General features: G+C 39.0%; 1 protein-coding gene across 1 annotated transcript; it reads left to right on the forward strand.

Annotated features, from left to right (window-relative positions):
- Nucleotides 1-8,411: 8,411 nt before the first annotated feature.
- Nucleotides 8,412-22,548, forward strand: LOC105445927. The gene is made up of 9 exons (XM_030988458.1): nucleotides 8,412-8,823; nucleotides 9,775-10,014; nucleotides 10,621-11,316; nucleotides 11,943-12,179; nucleotides 13,431-13,564; nucleotides 14,611-14,854; nucleotides 16,834-16,972; nucleotides 19,092-19,147; nucleotides 22,217-22,548. Exons 1-9 carry the CDS (start codon nucleotides 8,451-8,453, stop codon nucleotides 22,222-22,224), a joined length of 2,127 nt encoding a protein of 708 aa, XP_030844318.1. The 5' UTR covers nucleotides 8,412-8,450; the 3' UTR covers nucleotides 22,225-22,548.
- Nucleotides 22,549-22,997: the final 449 nt, after the last annotated feature.

Raw genomic sequence — 22,997 nt, forward strand, 5'->3', positions numbered from 1 at the left:
AACCTGTGAATGTTGCTGTCATATCCACCTAGTCCCACGTAATATGGTTAGTTGATGTCAACGGGAACTGCACCTGGACTCATATACTGTAAGCATCATTGTTCCGAATATACCGGTATATATATATATACTCCGCTCTGTTTTCTGAATGCGAGTGTCTACACATACGTCTCGGTTATGCTTATACTACATACGAACTAACTTTTGTCTTATTTCGGATATGTCTTGAATTTATTTGAAATACTATGAATATAGTCTATCAATGATCCTGAATGACTTATTGAACTAATACTGCGTTAAAATAGCAGTTTTAACTTTGAGTATACTCGTCTACAAATCGGACTTTGTTGGAACTCTATTCCAAACTTATAGATTCACATACTGAGCGAAGTGTTAATGAATCCAACATTTTCTCTTTTTTACAATCATTGAGAACATACATATATTTTCTGATAGTCAATTGGAATTTGCTTTCCAACATGGCGGCACAAAATGACCAAGTAGATGACGTCACCAAAAAGCTCATCAACGACATGTTCTCACGCTTCCAAAATGAAAACAAAGAGCTACTTAAATCCATCAATGTGATCATACATGAGGCAGTGAAAGAAGAATTTGGAAAACTTCTTGATCGCATGAATGATCAGGAAAAGAGATTAATGGATACTGAAGTAGAACATAGAGAACAAGCCAAAGAGATTACTCGCCTCTCTACAATTGTAGAGGATCAACAAGCAGCAATTAATAATCTTCGTCTATCAAATGAGGATTTAGAGCAGTATTCGCGTAGAAACTGTTTACAATTCTTCGGTGTGCAGGAGCAGGACAATGAAGTCACAGATGACGTAATATGTAAGATCGCTCGCGACCAACTGGGATTGGAGATCTTCACCCAGGACATTGACCGCTCGCATCGGTTGGGTAACCCCAACAAGACGCCAGCGGAGAAAAATGGGAAACCGGGACAAAAGCGACCACGCCCGATCGTTGTAAAATTTGTCTCCTATAGAACTCGCTACGCAGTCATTTCTCGTCGTCGTCGTTTGAAAGGGACTCGGGTAGTAATCCAGGAACAACTGACAAAATATAATCTACATCTACTCAACAGCGCAAAGAAGACTACGAATGTCCAAACAGCATGGTCCAGCGATGGCCGGGTTATAGCAAGAATAACGGCCACTAATGGAAAAACGATAAATAGAATAATCCGGAGTGAGAATGACCTCCGTTCCTTGTAAACAGTTCAGTGAACTTATAGTATAAACTAGCTGACCAATTAGCGGAACTTTTAAGCCGTAATTTTCAGCTTCTACACTGCTATTCTTGTATTGATTTGATTTTGAATAGAAAAAGCTTCCTTTTGATGAATTGCATTGAATCGAAATTTACCAGCTGTAATGTTAATACACTTGACATTTTCTCCAATTAGCTTTTTAGCACCTTTTGCAACGAATTTTTGTAAACACTTTTAGATTTTAATGGTATGATATTTTTCTTTTCTTAATTAATGTTGATTTTCATGTTTTGATATGGGCATTAAGTATCCATGTGTTTGTTGCAGTAAGCCAGTAAAACGGAACCAAAAAGCTCTTGCATGTACAAAATGTGGGGAATGGGTTCACATTAAGTGTGACCGAATCCCATTATGTAAATATAACGATCCACTCGAGGACTTTGTAGATTGGCAATGCCGTAAATGTTTGTTACAGGAACTACCATTTTGGGATAATGCTAGTAATGAAAATAATGAGTCATCTACAGCTGCAGCAAATACTAATTGTGATAAAGATGATCAAAATATAGGTACAGGAGACACAAGGAATGGTGAATTTCCATATGGAAAAGGGATGAAAATTGCCCATGTTAATATCAGAAGCTTAAGAAATAAGGTGATCGATGTTCAGTATTTTTTGACAAGTAATCAATATGATTTGTTCAGTTTGTCCGAAACATGGTTAGACGATGACATATGTATGAATGAAATCAGTTGTGTGCCTGGATATAAATTTGTGGGTAAACATAGAGGGTCACTTGGAGGAGGAGTGGGTTGCTACATAAAGGAAAAAATATCTTACTTAAGAAGAGAAGATTTGGAAAGTGACGAGATTGAATTGATGTGGTTAGAAATAAAAAGGCACCAGAGCAGTTCTTATTTTGTGGGAGTATTATATAGAAAACCATCCAGTGATGCAGCTCTTTTCTTTAATATACTTGAACAAAATATGGATAATGTATCTTCTATCACAAATAACATTATAATTTTGGGTGACTTTAATTGTAATATGATGACAAACAACCGTTTATCGGATAGAGTAAATGAATTGCGTATTAATTTCAATATGCGTCAAATGATCAATGACTATACCCGTATTTCTCCCAATAGTAAAACACTAATAGATTTAATACTTGTTTCTGATGCAATAACTTGTTTCAAATCAGGAGTTCAAACAATTGGAATCAGTGATCACTCTTTGGTTTACTTGGTAATAAATGGAAATATTTCATTACTAAAACCTCAAATAAGCAGGTTCCGATCATTTAGAACTTTTGACGAACATAATTTTAAGGAAGACTTAAATAAAATAGTCTGGTCAGAATCTGGATCTGACAACGATGTGGAACATGTTTGGCAGAACTTTAAAGCCGCATTTCAGGAAGTTAGTGATAAACACGCCCCGTATGTCACGGTTCGTCAGAAACAAACGGGGGTACCGTGGATTAATGACGAATACATTCAGTTAGCCAGACAGCGGGATTATTTTCATAAAAAATCTTATAAAACAAATGAGTCTCAATATTGGGAAAAATTCAAGCATTTTCGTAACAAGGCAAATAGTCTGAACAGAAGACTAAAGAAACAGTTTTATCAGAAGGAATTGGAAAAAAGCGGGAACGATGTTGGTCAAAACTGGCGCATACTGAAAAACTTATTGCCAAGTAAAAAGAATATTAGTGAAATGAAAATAATTCAAAATGATGAATTCATCACGGACAAAAATACTATTGCTGAAATCTTAAATAAAGCTTTCAATGAATTTGCACAGAATCTAGCACAGGGTGCTCAAATTTTGGTAAATAATGTAAATAACATGAATACTTTGGTTGTGACAGATAAGAGTTTTGTTTTCGAAGAAATAAAAGAAGAGTTTGTACTTAAGGAGTTGCAGCATCTTGATGTTAAGAAAGCATGTGGCGTTGATGGACTGCATCTGAAAATTTTGAAGAAGTCTGCTTCTTATATTGCCAAGCCTCTTACAAAATTATTTAATAAATCACTTGAAACAGGTCAAATTCCAAAAGAGTTTAAAAAAGCAAAAATAACCCCAATTCATAAAGGTGGTACTTTTGAACCACAAAATTTTAGACCTATTTCGCTTTTACCAACAGTCTCTAAAATATTAGAAAAGGCAGTACATCAACAGCTTTATGCTTATTTAAATAACAATGATCTATTATGTGATCGCCAGTCTGGTTTTAGACCTCTTCATTCGACGTCAACCTGTTTGACAGAAATTGTCGACTTTCTTTTAGATAATATGAACTCTGGTAAGATCACTGGGGGTCTGTTTTTAGACCTACAAAAAGCGTTTGATGTCATTCCAATTGATTCAATCCTCGATAAAATGTATTATTATGGTATAAAAGACTCTGAGTTACAATGGTTTAAAATGTATTTGAAAGAAAGGCAACAATGTGTCTCAATTGCAGGAGCAACAAGTTCGTTTTTAAATGTCAAGACGGGAGTCCCTCAGGGTTCCATACTTGGGCCCCTGATTTTCTGTCTTTATGTCAATGATATAGGTAATTTACCTTTACATAATAAAACAAAGATATGTTTATATGCAGATGACACTGCTCTTTTTAACTGCGATAATGATATGATTGGTATCCAGGCAAATTTACAGTCCGATTTGGATTTAATTACAGAATGGCTCCGACTTAATCGTATGTATTTACATCCACAAAAGACTAAGATTATGACTTTTGGTAATAAACGTAAATTACAAAATAAAAAAATGACAATTCAATTTGAAGGAGCATCCTTAGAGCATGTCGACAATATTAAATACCTTGGAGTAATTCTCGACTCTCAATTAAATTGGACATTACATATTCAGTATATCTCTAGTAAAATCTCACGTTCTATCGCTTGTATTAGAAGAATCAAACATTTGACCCGAAACAAACAACTGAAACAGTTATATTATGCATTGATATTATCATATATAGATTATTGTTGTACGGTATGGGGAAATTGCTCGAAAACTAAAATAACTCGGTTACAGAAATTGCAGAATAGATATGCTCGTTTGGTTTTGAATACAGATTATTCAACTACACAATGTTCTTTATTAACTACCCTCAATTGGCAATCTGTTGAACAAAGAATTAAATATCAAAAATGTATTTTAGTCTATAAGATATGGAATGATTTTGCACCAAAATACCTGAAACCATTGTCTGTTTTGCGACCCATTGTTTATAATACTCGCCATACCACCCAAAACCGTCTACAAATACCATACCCTAAGACAGAATACAAAAAACGTTCCTTTTCATTCACCGGAAATTCTTTATTTAATAAGTTGCCATTGTCCGTCCAAAATTGCAAGTCACTAAACAATTTCAAGAAACAATGTAAACAGTTCTCTAACATGCTTTAACAACAAACAAAAAACACACGAGAATCTGGCCTACTGGGGGGGGGGGGGGTCTCGCCGTGCATCCCACGTGCGCCTCATGTAGTATTCAAATGTATAAATGTTTTTATATATTGAGTTATATTGATGTTTCAATTTATGTTATGTTCTTATGTTTTATGTTATTGTTTGTATCATGTGGAGGGCTCCGTTGGAAAGCAGTTTCTTTTAACTGAATCGGACTACCCTCCACTGTTTTACCAATTGTAATAAATAAAACATGAATAAATAAATAAATAAAAATTCTTGACGCAAGAATGATTTCTATGTGAAAATCAGCCCTACTCTTTAGATAGATTTATCGTCGAAAAACCGCATTTTCAAGGCGAAATATCTGTTTCCAAAATATATTAAACATGATTGTCATATAAGTATATAGAGAGTGCAACTTCTTATCTTTGAAATAAGACCCATTTCATGAGAAATGAACAATTATAAAGGCAAAAACTGCCGATCGGGAAGACCGTCTGCACTACTCATTACGTATGCAAGACACGTAAATTCTTGCATACGTGCTGAATAAAATAGAGGGTTTTCGCACCGGCTGCGGTCTGACTGTATCCATGTGTAGATAGGGGGCGTATATCCCTATGTGTGTACACTTTCTGCTGGTATGTTATATCTAAATCTTGTCAACCATGTTTTGTCATTTGAAGTACTCGGTTCCAAAAGGTACTACATCCATTTTGTATCAATTTAGAAAGAAAAAAATTGGCATTTATGTACACATTTCCAGTAGCATCATGCACGGACACTTCCACAAATCTGAATTTCTCCCAATAAGTCAAAAATGGCATTTAAAAACCAGTTCGGTTCCAAAAGGTACTATATCCAGTCAAGTCATTAATTGTAACTTGCATACAGTATGCAATATGTTCGGTTTCAAAAGGTACTACATCCACAACAATTAAAACAACATAAATTAATGAAAAATATTTGGACAGACTTAGATTTTTTTAAAGAGTGGTTTTGTACTTGTATCATATAAATGATATAATACAATAGTATAATCAGCTAAAGTATCATCGTTCGGGGGAGCTTTTGTTTGTTTGATGTATTTCAACCGTTTTTCTACTAATGTGTTTTAACTGTATAACTTTCTGGCAATAATTTGATAAACTATGCATTTATATTGAATATATTTTTTATTTCTTAATGATGAAATAAATATAAACATGATATTAATTCAAATGAGAATCATGGTTGTTTAAAATTCACAAGAGCTGCCGTAAATAAAATTTACATAGAAAGCACTTAGGTAGTATGAATCTGCTTAAATATCACAAAAACAGAAGGGAAAAAAATTATTCCCACGTCGTTGACAGAGCATGTGTTTCTATTGCAAACAAGGCTGTGTACACAAATTTGTATTGAGAAAGGGAGGAAAAGTCCACAAGTTACGCTATTTGTTCAAAAACAGAAATATGCCTGCACTCATTGGCCCGAATTCACAAAGCAAGGTTTGAGCTCAGACCAAGGTTTGAGCTCAAACCTCCTTTTGTTTCGCCAAACCTCCTTTTGTTCTTTACAAACCAGGTTTGTAAAAAACGCGTAAAACCCGTCATATGACGTACGAAAACCAAGGTTTGTCGACAAACCTCCTTTGTGAATTCGGGCCAATGTGCAGACAGAGTCGGAGGTCGTGAGACCGATAACAATAGATGGTGACGTCAGAAACGTATGGACATTTCCTTTGTATTGGTCTTTCAAATTTGTGTAAACTTTAATTTTCATATTTGAGTGAGGTTTGCGGTTACACTATTAGTTATCCCTGAAAAAAAATGCCCACTCATGCTCTATATCGACATTTCGAATGGTTGTACCTATCGCCTTCGAGATGAGTGTGCATCTCTGTCTCGCTCTCTCTACGTGCCGTATCATGATACGTTGGCGACCATCGAGTGTCACATCTCTCTGTCCCAGTTTCTATGAAGTAATTCATTCTCCCCGAGATCAATTCCACATTCAGTAATCTCACTCATTAAGCTACTCATCCACAGAATCCTCCTTCTACCCCTACTCCTCATCCCCTCTATTCTTCCAGTCAGTGCAAGATTTTCCAATCCATTCTTCTGTATAACATGGCCCAAGAAGCTCAGCTGTCGACCTCTTATAATTATTCAGAAGCTTTCGTCTTGTTCCTGCCATGACAAATACCTCATTATTAGAAACTCTTTCTGTCCATGAAATTCTTAGCATCATTGAGTGTGTGTAATGGGTCTATATACCGTTGGGTTGGACCACTGCACAAGTCAGGGGGTTATGCTTTTAATATGGTTGCGTATTTCTTGAATAGCCATTCTTCCTCCTCTATTTATTTGTCCTTATTTCAGTTTTTGTCCACATTTATCTCATTTACTCATTTTTTCTATCCTATTTTTTCATCTTTCCCAATGCATCTATCTCTCTCTCTCTCTCTCTATATATATATATATGTCCACAATCTCTCCCCTATCTCCTATCTATCTCTATCTCTCTCCCTTTCATTCTGTCTACCTCTCTCTCCCTCTTCTTACTCTAGATCTCTCTCCCTCTTCATATCTCTCTCTCTCTCTCTCTTTACCTCTCTTTTTCTCTTCTTTTATATTCCTCTTATATCTTATATCATCTCTCTCTTAATTTCCCCTCGTATGGTTCTATCCTCCTTTCCGTCCTTCTTTCTTCATTTCCCATTGCGTTTCTTCCACTCGAAGCCTATCATTGGGGGTCTTTCACAAAGACCAAAATCAACATCAAGTTGGACTTGACTATGGCAAGCCGTTCGTGCCACTGTTGCTCTCACCATTAACTGGAATCGGTCTCTTAAAGGACGTACAAATCAATGTCACAAATCTACAGAATATCTAAAGATCATAATGGTCATAATCGTTTGTGTCTCCTTAGATCAAGATAGATGTATCTTGATCTATTATTGTTATCATAATAGTGAGACCAACTGTGGCATGAATGGCTTGCCATAGTTAAGTCAAACTTAAAGTCAATCTTAGTGTTTGTGAAACACCCCCTTGTTCTGTATCTATATTACATGACCATGATCTGGCATTGGCTGAATTTCAAGCCCGATTCTGTGTGTATGCCTTTAAACAAAATCGGATTTAAAAAAGGAAGTCCCTCAGACGTCTAAAGTTTAAATTTGTTAAATGTGATTTAGATAGACCTAGGCTCATTTTTATCCGAATTAGGATAGAATACGGGCCTATAGGTTTTGTAAAGGCTAGTAATTTAATACTGTGGTAAGTCGGAACATAACTTGATTTCTCGCAATTCATTTCTATATAGGACTTGAGACGTTGAACGTTCTAGTTTTCGATTGGTGCGATCGACCTTATATTAGGCCAGCTGTTAAACGATCCAACAATGAGGTCGTTTGCTTTTTTCGCAATCTCAATACTTGTTGCCATGGCTTCAGGGTATGAGGAGCCATTCCAGCCATTCCAGAACCCGGGAGAGATATTTCCTGGTTTGACCATCAAATTCATGATCAACGCTGCTGGTGGTATCTTGCAGAAGGATCGTTTCATTGATTCGATGGCCTATGCTTGCAGAGGTGTCCTACCGGTAGTCGGTTCGGCGGTACCGGAAGTGGACCAGTCAAGTCTGGTTTGGGGTTTCGTCTGTGATAAAGTCATCGAAGCTTCTGAAGATCTGGATGCTTTTGACGCAACGGGATTCTGTAATGACATAATTACTGAGGTCAATAGCCACATATCTCAGGACAGTGGCGGAAGATATCGCAGACAAGCGGAATATATGGATGATTCCCTGGGTATCCTTGGAATCCTGATCAACATCACCAGAGACCTCTATGGAATTGACATCAACATGATCATCAATGACCCATCTACAATCAACACCATCTGTACCAACGTCAAGGAGAATTTCCTGAGGCCATCTCTTCAAGATCTCCTCTCTAAGTTTGGGGCTGAACTGATGAGTGCCTATCTACCTCGGGCAGCTCCGATCTGTGCAAACTGGCAAGGCTTCCTTGAAGGTGCAGGCATCGATTCCACGTCGCCTGTATACAGCATTATCCAAGATGGCGCTCGTATCGGATCTCAGGTGGTCGGATATGACGACAGAGAGGATCTTTGTCAACATCTTGAGCAAGCACTATCGGTGCAAGGTAAGATAATGATTTGTGCTTAATGTCTTGCTAAAATATAGACATCTTCTTTTCTTTTCATTTCTTCTTGCCTACCGACTGCTATTCAGTTATCCGTCTTGGTTACTGAGAAATGTCACTCCAAAGCCAGAAGGATATTAAAACTGTGTCTAATAATATGTGTAAGGCCCTCCACGACGTCACAATGTTTTACTGATCGGCCGGTGTCGTCCTGTCAATGGTGATAAAAACATAGATCCCTGTTTGTAGACAGTTTTCACGAAGTACAGTATATAAGCTTAATCTTTCAGTGATCCAATCTCAACGTGATACCAAAGACTTCCAAAAGACAAGATACTTTCCAATAGCCACGTTCACCATCATGTAAAATATGCGAACATTATAATGATAGCAATAGGACGTTATCCGAACTTGGTTTTTCTCTGTACTAGTTTGGCTAGGAGGGATTAGACCACCCAGGCGCGTACGCAAGATTTTTTCAAGGGGGGGGGGGTTAACATTTATAAATCGGTCCGAAAATTTCGCAACGACTCAGCCAGCCGCTGAATAAGCGGGGGGGGGGGGGTAAAGGGCCCTATTTTTTTGTTTTTTTGTTCCCCAAAAAATCGCAACGACTCAGCCGACCGCTGAATAAGCGGTAGGGGGGGGTAAGAAGACCCCAACCCCCCCCCCCCCTGCGTACGCGCCTGAGATCACTCAGGGTGGTCACTGACAGGTGGCTATCTCATCAACTCAGCTCTCAATTAAAAAGAGGATCATTGGGGACCAATGGTCACGATTAGGCATTGTTTTCTATATAGAGGGAGCAAGTAGCTACAGTACAAGTAGTACAGTGGGGTTTTAGGGGCAGAAAATGTGGTATTAAAAAATTGTCCTTACTTTGATTTCTGGAAAGTCTTTGTGATATTATGTTCCTCATAATTTATTTTATTTGTATTTCATTTTTTGCAGAAGATAACAACGCCGCAAGGAGAACGTTCTCCATGGACATCATCTCCGAAATCTTCGATACCGTGGAGGAAGCTGACAGATGTACTTCATCGGCTAATGACGCCATTGACAATGTCATCCTGCCCCTTATACGTGTGAACATACCCGCCTATGTGCTTTCGAACGATGACATTCTTGCTTATACCGGCATTGATGGTGGAGTGGCAGCTGTCTGTACAGCAATGGAGAACGCTGTCACGTGTAAGTTCATAAACTGTGATAATATTAAACATATAATGTTATAAAACGAAAAGAAGAGAGAATAAAGAAAACATGTTTTGTGTTCGTTTCATTAAAACAACGCTCACAGAACAAATTTCGATCAGATCGTCGGCTGCCTGCAATAAAGCCGTAAATGCCATTAACATTACGTACCTGTAATACCCTTCTTGTAGTACACATTGTATTGTACTGTACTTTATTTGGTATTCTTTGCTCAATTTTTAGCAGATGATATGTTTTCAAAAATTAAAACACAAGGGTTAGCCTGTAGTATATCAGAAAAGCGTTTAGAGTCATCATGGATAGTTTAATTGCCATACAAATGAAGATTTATTAATGGCCGAGTCAGTGACTGGCGCGGTGTGGGGGGGGGGGGGGGGCGCCATCGTTAAGAGAAGTTTTCCAAAGGTTTTTGAAAAATAAACAGAACAGACGCTGGGCTAATGATGATACAAAATAACCTGACACTTCATGAGCCATGTGGATTATAATTTATTGAAACTTACTTGCCTCTGGTTGCTCATTTATATCGATTGCTCCGTTTGGCGATAAGTAAAATGGCTTTTATTTCATTTCTAATCTCAGATGAAATAGACCTCCCAGACCCTGTTCCAGTCCAGCTCATCCCTGAGACCACCCTGACCGTTGAGTTCTTCTTGAATGCTGTTGGGGGCATCTGGCAACAAGACCGACTCATCGACTCCCTTGCCTTTGTGTGTACAGACGTCTTACCTGAGCTGGAATCGATGGTACCCGACTTTGAGTCTTATGTTAAAGATTCCTGGGATTATAAGCCAGTTTGCGGGAGGATCCGCGAAGCGGCTAGTAACTTGGAGGAATTTGACGCGACGGAATTCTGTAAAGACCTTACCAAGATAGTCAACGACTTGATCTACGGCCCGGGAACTGATGAAAGGGTTCGCAGACAGGAAGACCCATACATGTATATCCTAGACATCATTGCGAATATCACCAAAGAACTCTACAACATCGACATCAATGACCCGTCGACCATCTGTCCAAACATCGCCCAGTTCCTGGACAGGTCCATACCTGATATCATATCGGAATTCGGTGCTAAGCTGATGGTTGTCTATCTACCCAATATAGATGGTATGCTCTGTGAAGATTGGGACCAGACACTTGAGTCGTTTGGGGTAAATTCTACTTCGGCGTGGTACCAGCTTGTCCAGAACGGTGCTCGTATTGTATTCCAGGCTGTAGGATATGAGAGCAGACAAGCTCTCTGCCAAGAAATCAACAGAGTACTAGCCATAACAGGTGACGTCTTTAGGGGACAAATAATATTCTGAAGGAAAAACAAAGTTAAAAAGCTTTAATCGAACTTACATTAATAAGCTAATGCGGTAAATTATTTCAAAAATAAAAAAGAACCCTTCGGACGTTGTCATTCTGATTTTATATATACGCATTTCTTATATTGAGCTCGAACTACTATGTTTTGTCTTTGCTGGTTTGCGGAAACCGATCAGGTTTAAGTCAAGAAATTCATTGGGGTATGCCTTCTATTTATACGAATAAATTGGGGTTGAATAGAACAATTGCTTCCTGAATACCAACACAGCTTTGAAGGCGTTAACTAATAGAGTTTTCTGATATTCTAACTAAAGAACAAGCTTTGACAAAAATTAAAATGGTGTCTTTAATTCGGGCATCATTTATATTTTACAAATGTTGTAATCATTTATTTAATTATAAAGTCGAAGTGAGGAATGGGTAATAGAAGGCATTGGTATGGATGTTTCTTTCAACAGTTAGTTGTTCGTTTGTATGTGTATCTATTTGTACCTATTTGTATCCATTTCGTCATACATCTTAATATAGTTATACATTTTCTTAAACGCATATTCTTATCTTGAATTGTTTTATATTCGTATACTATACAGGAGATGATAACGAAGAGCGTCAGACTTTTGCCAGGAATATCATCGAGAGCAGTTTTGAGATTTATACAAACAACGACAGGTGTTCCATGTACTTCAATGACGCCATCGATGACATCATCGAACCAATCTTTGAGATTGAAAACCTTCAGATTAAAATCAGCGATTATACCATTTATCGTTACACCGGATACATGGGCGTGGAAGGGGTCTGCGAGGCAATGGAGACAGATTTCACGAGTGAGTCTAAATTATTGTTGAGATGTCGAGTTATATAAGTGTGTGTTGGCTCAGTCAGTAGAGCGTCCGCATCAAAACCGGGAGGTCGTGGGTTCGAACCCCGGCCGCGTCATACCAAAAGACGTTAAAAGACGGGAGTTGCTGCTACCTCGTTTGGCGTTCAACAATAAGGGGATAGAGCAACGTCGATCTGGCGCTGCTCAGTGGCTGCCGGGTTCACGATCAATTGGGCAAAAAGAATTTCCATTTTCGGTTTAATAGAATTTGGAGTGGACTTTAAATTATTATTATTATTATTATTATTATTATTATTCATTGACGTGTCTCTGGGTAGACCGGTTTTACTAAGGTATTCCAATGTATACATGAAAGTTCCCCTCAACACAAGTCACCAGTTAGATCGTGTTCCTATGGATTGAATTCACTGTGCATACATCAATTATTGCTAAGGCGGAGAAAAAAAACTTCCTTTTTGTTTTAGTTATCAAGAGTCTTTTGTTCAAAAGGTATGCATAAAATAAGTAAAACGGTTTATTTAAGGGTTGAGGGTTCGAATCTCAGCCAGCTGACATTACTCCACATTTGTCAATCCCATCCAGGTGTAGAATTATATTATTATTATTATTATTATCATTATTATTATTATCATAATTCGTCTTCTTATTATCATTATTCGCCTTCTTCGTATTATTGTTATCATATCATTTCCTCGAACTTTTTGTTCATTAATCAGTAAAAGAGCATTGTTGTACATTGATAAAAGATTGATTTTCATATGAGAGTTCCCGGCTTCAATCCTTTCTCCGTGCTTACATCTTTATTTAGACACGTCAGGCAATATGCTTTTACCCACTTTTTTGCAACTCTCTATCATACTGTCTATTAAAATATACTTGTCCTTTAGCAAGACATTAATTTTACATTTGCCAGTCTCTCCCCAGGTGTTCTAAATGGGTACCTGGTAGGAATTTATTCCCTGAATGTTTTTAGCGCCTCGGGGCAGCTTCGCTAACACTTCGTAGGCGCCCTGAGCAGCCCATGGGATAGATGCGAGCGCGATATTAATGTAGCTATTATTACTATTATTATTTTAGTACGTAGGCCTATAATAATGGGAGGACCCTGACGGAGAACAGTATTATCTGTTACTGATGAGGCTTTCCTAGGTTGATTAGACTATCATTATCAAATTTTAACCAAATTTGAGGCAAGAGTGAACTTTTTCCTTGATATTTTGTTTCCGATTCCTAGAGCTTTCTACTAGCACTGTAACGATGACTTTGACAGGCGAGTATCTAAACGGAGAGATTCTTGTGTTCACTGATGATCTGAAGAACCAGGCGTCTCCTCGCTTCAAGAAGCTTGAAACGTTGTACTGTGGAGTGGTAAGTTTGAAACAATGATTAAACATCGATAGTGAAACAACAACGACGACGACAAAAACAATAATAATAACATAACTCTACTTCTACTACTACTACTACTACTAATAATAATAATAGCTAGTTCTTATATAGCACTTTTCAAGACCGAAGGCCCTCTCAAAGCGCTATACAGATATATATATTATTACCTCGGTCATCGGATTCAGGCTTACCCGCACACAATGCATGCACATTATCCACTCCCTGGGGAGCATTCCAGCCAGGCGTCTTTTTTTATAAGCGCACACTTCCTAATCACTACTACCACTATTACAACTACTAATACTGCTACTTATACCACTACTTCTACTACTATTTTACAACTACTACTACTGATTCTACTATTATTGATAATAACAACGATAACAATAATGAAAATAATGAAAGTAAATACAAATAATAAAAATCAACATCATTGTCATCATCACCATTATCCGTTGTTGTAAAACACATATACTGTCCGTATGGATAAATATGATTGAGAAGCTCGCTCAACGTACGCAGCAGGGTTGGCCGGGATGCATGGTACATTCCCCGCAGTGGACAAGCGAAAGCACAGGCGCAAAGTTTTCTCAACGACAAATGATTTGACGGTCGCCGACAATACTACTACTACTAATAATCAGACAGACGTAAATAGTCAATTTTGACTGAACGCCCAAAAAACAAACAACAACAACTACACATGAACCTGCTGTTTTGAATATCATTTATCAGCAGGAAATCCAACATATATGGAGGAAAACATTTTGGTCACCTACAAAAGGCCAAGGTTATAATTATGAGAAGTTTTGCATTGTAGAGCTAACGTGTTGTCGAGTGGATACATCACCGGACTGTCGATCGCAAGGTCCACGGTTCGAGTGCCGCCGCGGCACTAATATCCTTTGGCAAGACATTGATCTACATTTGCCACACTCAACCGAGATGATGTAAGAGGATACCTGGCTATATAAGAATCCACCATTATTATTATTATTATTATTTAAGTTTTGATTTCCTAATAGATGGGGAATCATCTTAGGCGAGAGTTAGGATCGGACCTTCGAGGTATGGACTGTAAAGCCACGTCTTTCAGCGCTGGCAGCATTATCGCTGAGTTGGAGATTGAGATTCATGCCTATACTCAGGATGATGCTGATTCTCTGGCTGAGGATGCGGTAGACCTGTCTACCAGCGGCACTCTCGTCCTCTCCTCCGAAGGGGATACTTTAACAGTGTCCTCACTTCAAGGATCAGGATCAGGATCAGGTAATAGAAATGTGTGTATGTGTGTGTGTGTGTGCGTGTGCGTGTGTGTGTCTATCAGGTTTGTGCAGCCTCTGATCCTCTCAGCCAAAGGGGATACGTTGACAGTGTCCTTACTTCAATGATCAGGATCAGGTAATAGAAGTGGTTGTTTGTGTGTGTGTGTGTGTGTGTGTGTGTATCTTTCAGGTTTGTGCAGCCTCTCATCCTCTCATCCGAAGAAGATACCTTGACAGTGTCCTCACTTCAAGGATCAGGATCAGGTAATAGAAGTGTTTGTATGTGTGCGTGTGTGTATCTTTCAGGTTTGTGCAGCCTCTTATCCTCTCATCCGAAGGGGATACCTTGACAGTGTCCTCACTTCAAGGATCAGGATCAGGTAATAGAAGTGTTTGTATGTGTGCGTGTGTGTATCTTTCAGGTTTGTGCAGCCTCTTATCCTCTCATCCGAAGGGGATACCTTGACAGTGTCCTCACTTCAAGGATCAGGATCAGGTAATAGAAGTGTTTGTATGTGTGCGTGTGTGTATCTTTCAGGTTTGTGCAGCCTCTTATCCTCTCATCCGAAGGGGATACCTTGACAGTGTCCTCACTTCAAGGATCAGGATCAGGTAATAGAAGTGTTTGTATGTGTGCGTGTGTGTATCTTTCAGGTTTGTGCAGCCTCTTATCCTCTCATCCGAAGGGGATACCTTGACAGTGTCCTCACTTCAAGGATCAGGATCAGGTAATAGAAGTGTTTGTATGTGTGCGTGTGTGTATCTTTCAGGTTTGTGCAGCCTCTCATCCTCTCATCCGAAGGGGATACCTTGACAGTGTCCTCACTTCAAGGATCAGGATCAGGTAATAGAAGTGTTTGTATGTGTGCGTGTGTGTATCTTTCAGGTTTGTGCAGCCTCTCATCCTTTCATCCGAAGGGGATACCTTGACAGTGTCCTCACTTCAAGGATCAGGATCAGGTAATAGAAGTGTTTGTTTGTGTGTGTGTGCGAGTGTCTATCAGGTATTTGCAGCCTCTTATCCTCTCATCCGAAGGGGATACGTTGACAGTGTCCTCACTTCAAGGATCAGGATCAGGTAATAGAAGAATGTATGTGTCCGTGTGTGTGTGTGTATCTTTCAGGTTTGTGCAACCTCTGATCCCCTCAGCCGAAGGGGATACCTTGACAGTGTCCTCACTTCAATGATCAGGATCAGGTAATAGACTGTCCAGGGAGTGGTTTGATTAAAGCCCCACTGCATTAGGCGTCACTGCGGAGTAGGATCCCCAACTCCCCTTATCCATTCAAAACAAAACAAAAATAGTGTGTTTTTATTTATTTTTTGCTTATTGTTTTCTTTTCAGATAGATAATTTAGGGAATTTTATTCACCAGTTTAAAAATCGCTAAATTGGTGATACCTTTTTTGTCTCTTTTTTGCTTTGCTATGCTTTGTGTTGTTTTTGTTTACTTGCTGCTTATTAGTTTGTTTAATGTTGCCTGCCGGGAAACAATTTTATCCCTTTAAAGGCATAACGAAAAATCTTTAAAACCTAATTTGAGGAGACGGAGGGGGGGGGGGTGCTAACGTATGAACAAGATGCAGCTGACTTCACCCCTTTCCATTATGACCCCTCCCCCTCCTCATCCTCCGCCATTCGAATTGGTCTCGTGACATCACTAAGTGTGATCTTAAGAATCCCATTAGGAGTCACTTCCTAATATGAAGGAATTCACCAGAAATTAAATGATCGAATTACTCTCTTTTGGAGACGATCTTCTTAAGTTGAATTCCACTCCAAAATAGAAAGATTCCTACTATGGCATCTCATATGTGACGAGCCTTCAAAACCTATACAACTCATAATACGATTTTAAAAGACCCGATTCCAAGATATCAAACATGACTCCAAACATGTACATAACTTTGCACATAGAGACTTCTGATACCTCTTTTGAATGCATCTTTTGAACTGTTCTGTTCCTATACTTTCCCTGCCAGCTGGCCAAGGGGGTGATGGTGGCTTGGCTAAGGGGTCCATCATAGGCATTGCTGTGGCTGCGACCGTCGTGTTCTTGGTGGTCGCCGTCATCATCATCGCCGTCGTCGTGCACTCCAAGGGAAAAGGCACAAGGGATACGTGAGTATTAAATACCAATACATTGCAAGGTAAAGGGTTCGAGTCCCTGTGCTTGTTAGATGTAATACACCCTTTCACGGTTACGAGAGTGCGCATGCGCCGACATGGGCGCCATGTTAAATTACGAGAAAATAAGTTGTTTACTCGTAATTCAAAGTGGCGCCCATGTCAATTTGATGTAAGCGAAAGACGCAACAATATACATGATTATGTGCATCTGAAAACAGTGATGGCGCAATATTTACTCGTAAATTAAAATGGCGGCCTTGACCGTGAAAGGGTGTAGGTGCAGGGTTCTAAACCCCGTAACAAAAAGCTTAGCGCTTGATCGGATGATTGCGTTTTTGCGATTGATGGCACATAGGAATCAATGTAATTAATCGCGAAAATTAATCGTACGATCAATTGCTTTGTTGGTGTTACTGGACTAAGATGCCTATAATTAAAATTAAAATGCGTGATTTAGCTCATGCTGCAATGACAATTACAAACCTTTAGGTCAGTCTTTTTTTTTTTTGGGGGGGGGGGGGCTTCAATACAACACTATATCACAGACACTGACAACACGCAGGGTCGCGCATCTCAGATTTAACATTGTTAAACGATCCCTTTAAATGTAATAATCGCGGTAATAAATCAGGTCACTACCATGCAATTTATTCGTTCATAATTAAAATGATATTTAGCATCGTTGATCTTCAACCACTTCTAGAAACATGTACATTCATACTGGATATACGTACATAAAGAAGTAAATACGGATAAACCATCGTCAATCTTAACTTTCCACTCAGAGGTAACCTTTATAAATTCCGAGAAGACATCCAATTCAGTATAAACTATCCACTACGCCGTATACTCTGTAGAACCAAGTCGAATTGAAATTGAAACTCTTCCTCTGTTGAAATCCGATGTGAAATCCACGTATAATAAATTTCCACTACGAAGTATCCTCCTCAGGCTCAGTAAAACCCAGCTAAATTAAATTAATTTGCGACCGATCAATGTCTATTTCCATCCTCTACCAAATATGCAAGTAGAATGAGGATTCTTACGCTAACACCGTGGGTAACCCAATACATCCCGGCTAATACAATTCCATATGTAGATTTGAAACATACCGCGCACTATTTCCGTTTATAGCTACGCGCACATGAAAGATACCGCGCTGACACAAAGGGCGTCGGCATGTTATTGTTTTCTCTCAAGACGCCGCAAAAGATCATCACAAAAGAGACGCCGCTTCTGACGCGTGCTGTCACTGATGAATTTAAACTATTTATATCGCCCTACGTGCGATAAAACTCCATAATTTCTAGCTACGCATAATACCAATGGAACAGAGTTCGTTGCCCCTGTACTGGTCAGGTTTGATACCAAACAATAACAATGTGTAGGGTTCGATTCCCTGTACTTGTTAATTCGTACTATTAATTCGTAAACAAAAACATTATTTGCATACTTTTGCTCGCTTTTTCGTGAAGAAAAACCATGTGATTGTCTCAGTAAATGAATCACACGTGACTGCGTTTAACCTATCATTTGATTAGGATGTAGGAGTGAATTGTGTAATATATCGTACCCGGACACCTACCCCCTAGACATCCACCCCCGGTTAACCACCCCCAGTCAACTACCCCTAGGACAACTACCCCCTAGGACAACTACCCCATGAAAACTACCCTCTAGAACGACTACCCCCTGGTCAACTACCCCGGACAACTTGCCCCGGACAACTACCCCCTAGAACAGTTAGCCGGGGGGTAGTTTTCCTGGAGGATCCTTGTCGTAGGTGGTAGCTATCTGGTAGTAGTTGTCCGGGTGTTAGTTGTCCAAGGGATAGTTGTCTGGTGGGTAGTTGCCCTAGGGGTTGATTGTCGTAGGGGTAGTTTACTGGGGGGTAGTTGTCCGGGGGTAGTTGTCCCAGGGGGTAGTCGTCCTAGAGGGTGGTTGTCCTAGGGGCTAGTTGTCCTGGGGGACAGTTGACTGAGGATGGTTATCCAGGGGGTGAATGTCCAGGGGTTAGGTGTCCTAGAACTGTAACATATGTATATATATATATTGCTGGTGTTTGTGAGGTTATTATCTTCAATGTTTCATTTGTGTCTTATATGTGCAGTGAGCGAGGAGTAGGATTAAAGAACCCGGGATTCTCCAAAGATGAGCACCAATATAGTAAGTGATACTATCCCGGATACTGTTAACCCGACGCGTGGACTACTGAATTCTCTAATCCCCATAGTCTTAATACAGGGACCACCATGTTCCAGTAGGTATTGGATTAATACTGCAGATTCAGACAACCTCCCCTATCGAGAACTTGAAGAATAATTAGCATACGAGTTTTTATAATTGTGCTTCAATTGTGTATCCGGATAGTTGATTTAAAACAGAAATTCGAAGAAGTTTACAAGCAATATTTCATAAATATTTTAAGAGTATTGCCGGACAAATATTCATCGTGGTGACTGCTATTTGATTAATATTTTCCGTAAATATTTCTAAAACTCACTTTTGAACTTTTAGGTTTTCTGTTTATATATTTTGTATTTGATTTTTAATTTATGTCAAACTATGTTCATTGTAATTGATATGTATATTTTTGTAATTTTGCAATTTTTATCTGTGAATTGTATCGCAATTCAGCCTTATACGGCTGCGAAGATATTTGTTAATAAACCTTGAATTGAATTAAATTAAATCTATAGGCATGTTTGTAGAGTATCCAGACACCCCCTCCCCCTTCCCATCAAACATAAAAGGGTTCTGCTCTCTTTAAATGCATAGGCGTGTCATTATACAATTTTCAAGGACATCACACGATATTACAATCGTCATTGCACTGACGAATATCGATATCATTGCCTTGTTTTCGTCCACATTATGCACCGTTAATCTTCTTCTTCGTGTTCTCCTTGTTTTCGTCAGAAAGTTGCATTCGTTTTGCACGTAGTGCTTGTAATCACTAGTTATGCCCTCTTCTCACATATGGCTCCGTTTAGTCTCATTTCACAACGCCCCCTATCGTCAGAGCATGGTCAGATTCAGCAGCCTAACATGTTAGCCTATGGACGTTTTTAAAAAAAATCGTTACAAATTCATTTTTTGTTTAAACGAAAAGCACATCCACCCCGACGTACGTTATCACTAGCTCTTTCATTGGAGCCTTCATGTCTCATTGACTTTTGAAAGTTCACCCACCGTAATTTTTCAAAATAGGTTGCAAGCTCGTCATTGCCTATTATACACATGTGAAACAAGTCTAACTTTGGACTCAGTTTACCAAGCGATTTGAAGATTATAGGTCGAGCACACGAAACATAAAAAGCATGAATTATCATAGATCACTTCTGCCTATTTCGTTTTGTCCATTTCATCCAACCCCACCGTAATTTTTCCATTTAGTAAAAGCAAACATTTTGCCGAGTTTAGCAAAAACATGAATATTCATGAACGGTCAGACAATGCAACCTTTTAGTACGTAACGTATAGTGAATGGGAATGTGCGATGATCCGTGTAGGAGGTAGAGGTCAGTGGTTTGTGCTGGCAATGTTCACGCGAGCGAAAATGAGACAATCGGAGGAATATGTGTCCGTTTCCTTACATATTTCATAGGCATAGTCTCTAGCTTCTCATCAAGGTCACTACATTCTGCGATTTTCTAAATCACTCATTCATAACCGTTCAGGCGCCATTTTGTACGTTTCTGGTCCGTTTTAAGGCCTTTCTTTCTTCCTTACTTCCTGGCTATCTCCACTATCCTAGATCATACAGAGTACAAATTCCTCTAAATAGTCCAAGATTATGTTCTTTCATCTGCGACGCATAACCTGAGCTTCAAAATGCCATCTTTGCTCTGCAAACTCAAATCCGAAACCGGCTCCGTGAACAGTCTCTAAAAAATTTGAAAAATGGACCCCTCAAAATCTAAAATTGCCATTACTCCCTCATACCATTTCCGTTTCGTCTCAATTTCTTGCAGTATTTAATATCATAATTGCCCAAAGCCATGCAGAATTTAACGCTCCCAATAAATATGCAAACAATAAATAGCTCCCTCTAAATTTTTTAGGATTTGCGTTCTTTCTGTGGCCGTATCTCCATCGTTTCTGGCCAAACCCGTACCTTTTTTAGGATTTAGATACTTGAAGATATGCTCTTTCCAGCCAAATAAAAAATTATATACCCTAACACTGACCAAATTTGAGAAAATTGCCCTCCAATTATGCAGTTTTCAAGAAAATTGCGAAATAACTTCAACTTGCTCTAAAATGACAATCCTTATACCTACGTCAATGAAACTTGGCATACACATGTCTCCAATCAGGCACGTGAAAACTTTCTGCTAAGTTTGGTAAAATTTGATGACGTCAGCGCAAAATTATTGCCCAAAATGATGAATTTAATATGCATTACGTAACAGCCCGTTAAATACGTGCAATGAAGTGCACTTTCGAATGATACCAAATACGGTATATATTCACGCTAAAAAATTTGAGGAAATCGAATTTGAAAAAGGGTCACTTTCCGTCAGATTCCGCTCAATCATAACACGTATCGGCTATGACGTCATTTTTCAGACTGCTTTTTCGACACTTCCCGTCCATTATTTCCTTCAAATTTTACAGTAAAAATTCCGAGTTGCAATACGCAGTGCACCTCGAAGCCGGAATTTTGAAAATCAGGGGGGGGGGGGCCAATTAAGACGCCATTTTATTACTTTGCATGATTGTGTTCGTATAATATGGGCGGCTGTTTGTGCCACAGCACGCGTCACCACATGTTCATCATGCACCAAATCCCATTGGTTTTACACGCAGTACTTGCGAGCCCTTTCTAGGTCCCTTCCTTTATTTCAAACTTCGTAGGAATAGCCTCTAGCATCCCTTCAAGGTCACTGTATTCTTCGTTTTTCGGAATCCCGCATGCGTAACCGTCCAGGCGCCATTATGTCCGTTTCTGGCCGTTTTGGTGGCCTTTCTTTCGCCCTACCTATCTCCACCATCACATAAGCTACATACTTCTTACAAATTGCTCTGGATTGTCCAAGAGAAGCTCTTTCATTTGAACCGTAGAAACAAGTCCGCCATTGCACGCACATCGTTGTGACACGATTGCATGCCTAGTTGCAAGTGTTTTCGTTCTTATTAATACATGATTAGTCATCATTGTCATTCCTTATCATCTTCTTCTCTTCCTCCTTCTTTTATCATCATCACTTCATGTGCTTTTTCTGTATCCAGAGAAATAACTGTCTCGGATTGATCTTGGCTGCAGCACATCACTCCAGAAAGAAATTCATGGACGGATCATAACAAGCAGAATTGCACCCTCAAGGGCTTTCATCATTGAATGCTAATTTAAAGCTCTTCATGTAGTTGGCTGAGCATAATGGTACGTTCTGCATAATGTAAAACATATATATTACTCAGATCACACCTCTATTCCGTTGGTGTTTGAACTCAGATAATGCTTTTATTTTCTTTGGGAGGCCTTTGATATGAACTGGAATTATAATTCGCTGAAATGAAATGTACATCGATTATCATATTTATTGATTTGCATTTTTTTGTTTTAAAATTAACCCGTTGACTACTGAATTATCTTATACCCATAAGCTTAATACAGGGACCACCAGGCTGTTGTAAGCAATGGGTTAATAAAGACACATACAAACGCATTGTCCATGTTTATTAATGGTTTCGTGGTCTAGTGGATACATCACCACTGTCCAGACTGTGGATCGCATGGTCCGTGGTTTATTCCCGCCGCGGCATTTATGCCTTTTGCCACTCTCCATCCAGGTGAGGTAAATGGTTAGTTAGGAAGAAATAAATTCCTTGAATTTGTTGGCGCCTTATCATGGCGGTTAGCTAGTGCAGGGGTAGTAATCTGATGCTTTGTATTGAGCACAGTAGAGTATATTCATATAGAAGCTACGCTCTCTAAATAGAAGTAATTCTTATCATTACATTTTTTAAGGAAAAACTGGAATATCGTTAAGGAAGTGGCTTAAAGGGCTCA

Source organism: Strongylocentrotus purpuratus, unplaced genomic scaffold (genome assembly GCF_000002235.5).
Source record: "Strongylocentrotus purpuratus isolate Spur 01 unplaced genomic scaffold, Spur_5.0 spur5_scaffold_17, whole genome shotgun sequence".
Classification (NCBI taxonomy): domain Eukaryota; kingdom Metazoa; phylum Echinodermata; class Echinoidea; order Camarodonta; family Strongylocentrotidae; genus Strongylocentrotus; species Strongylocentrotus purpuratus.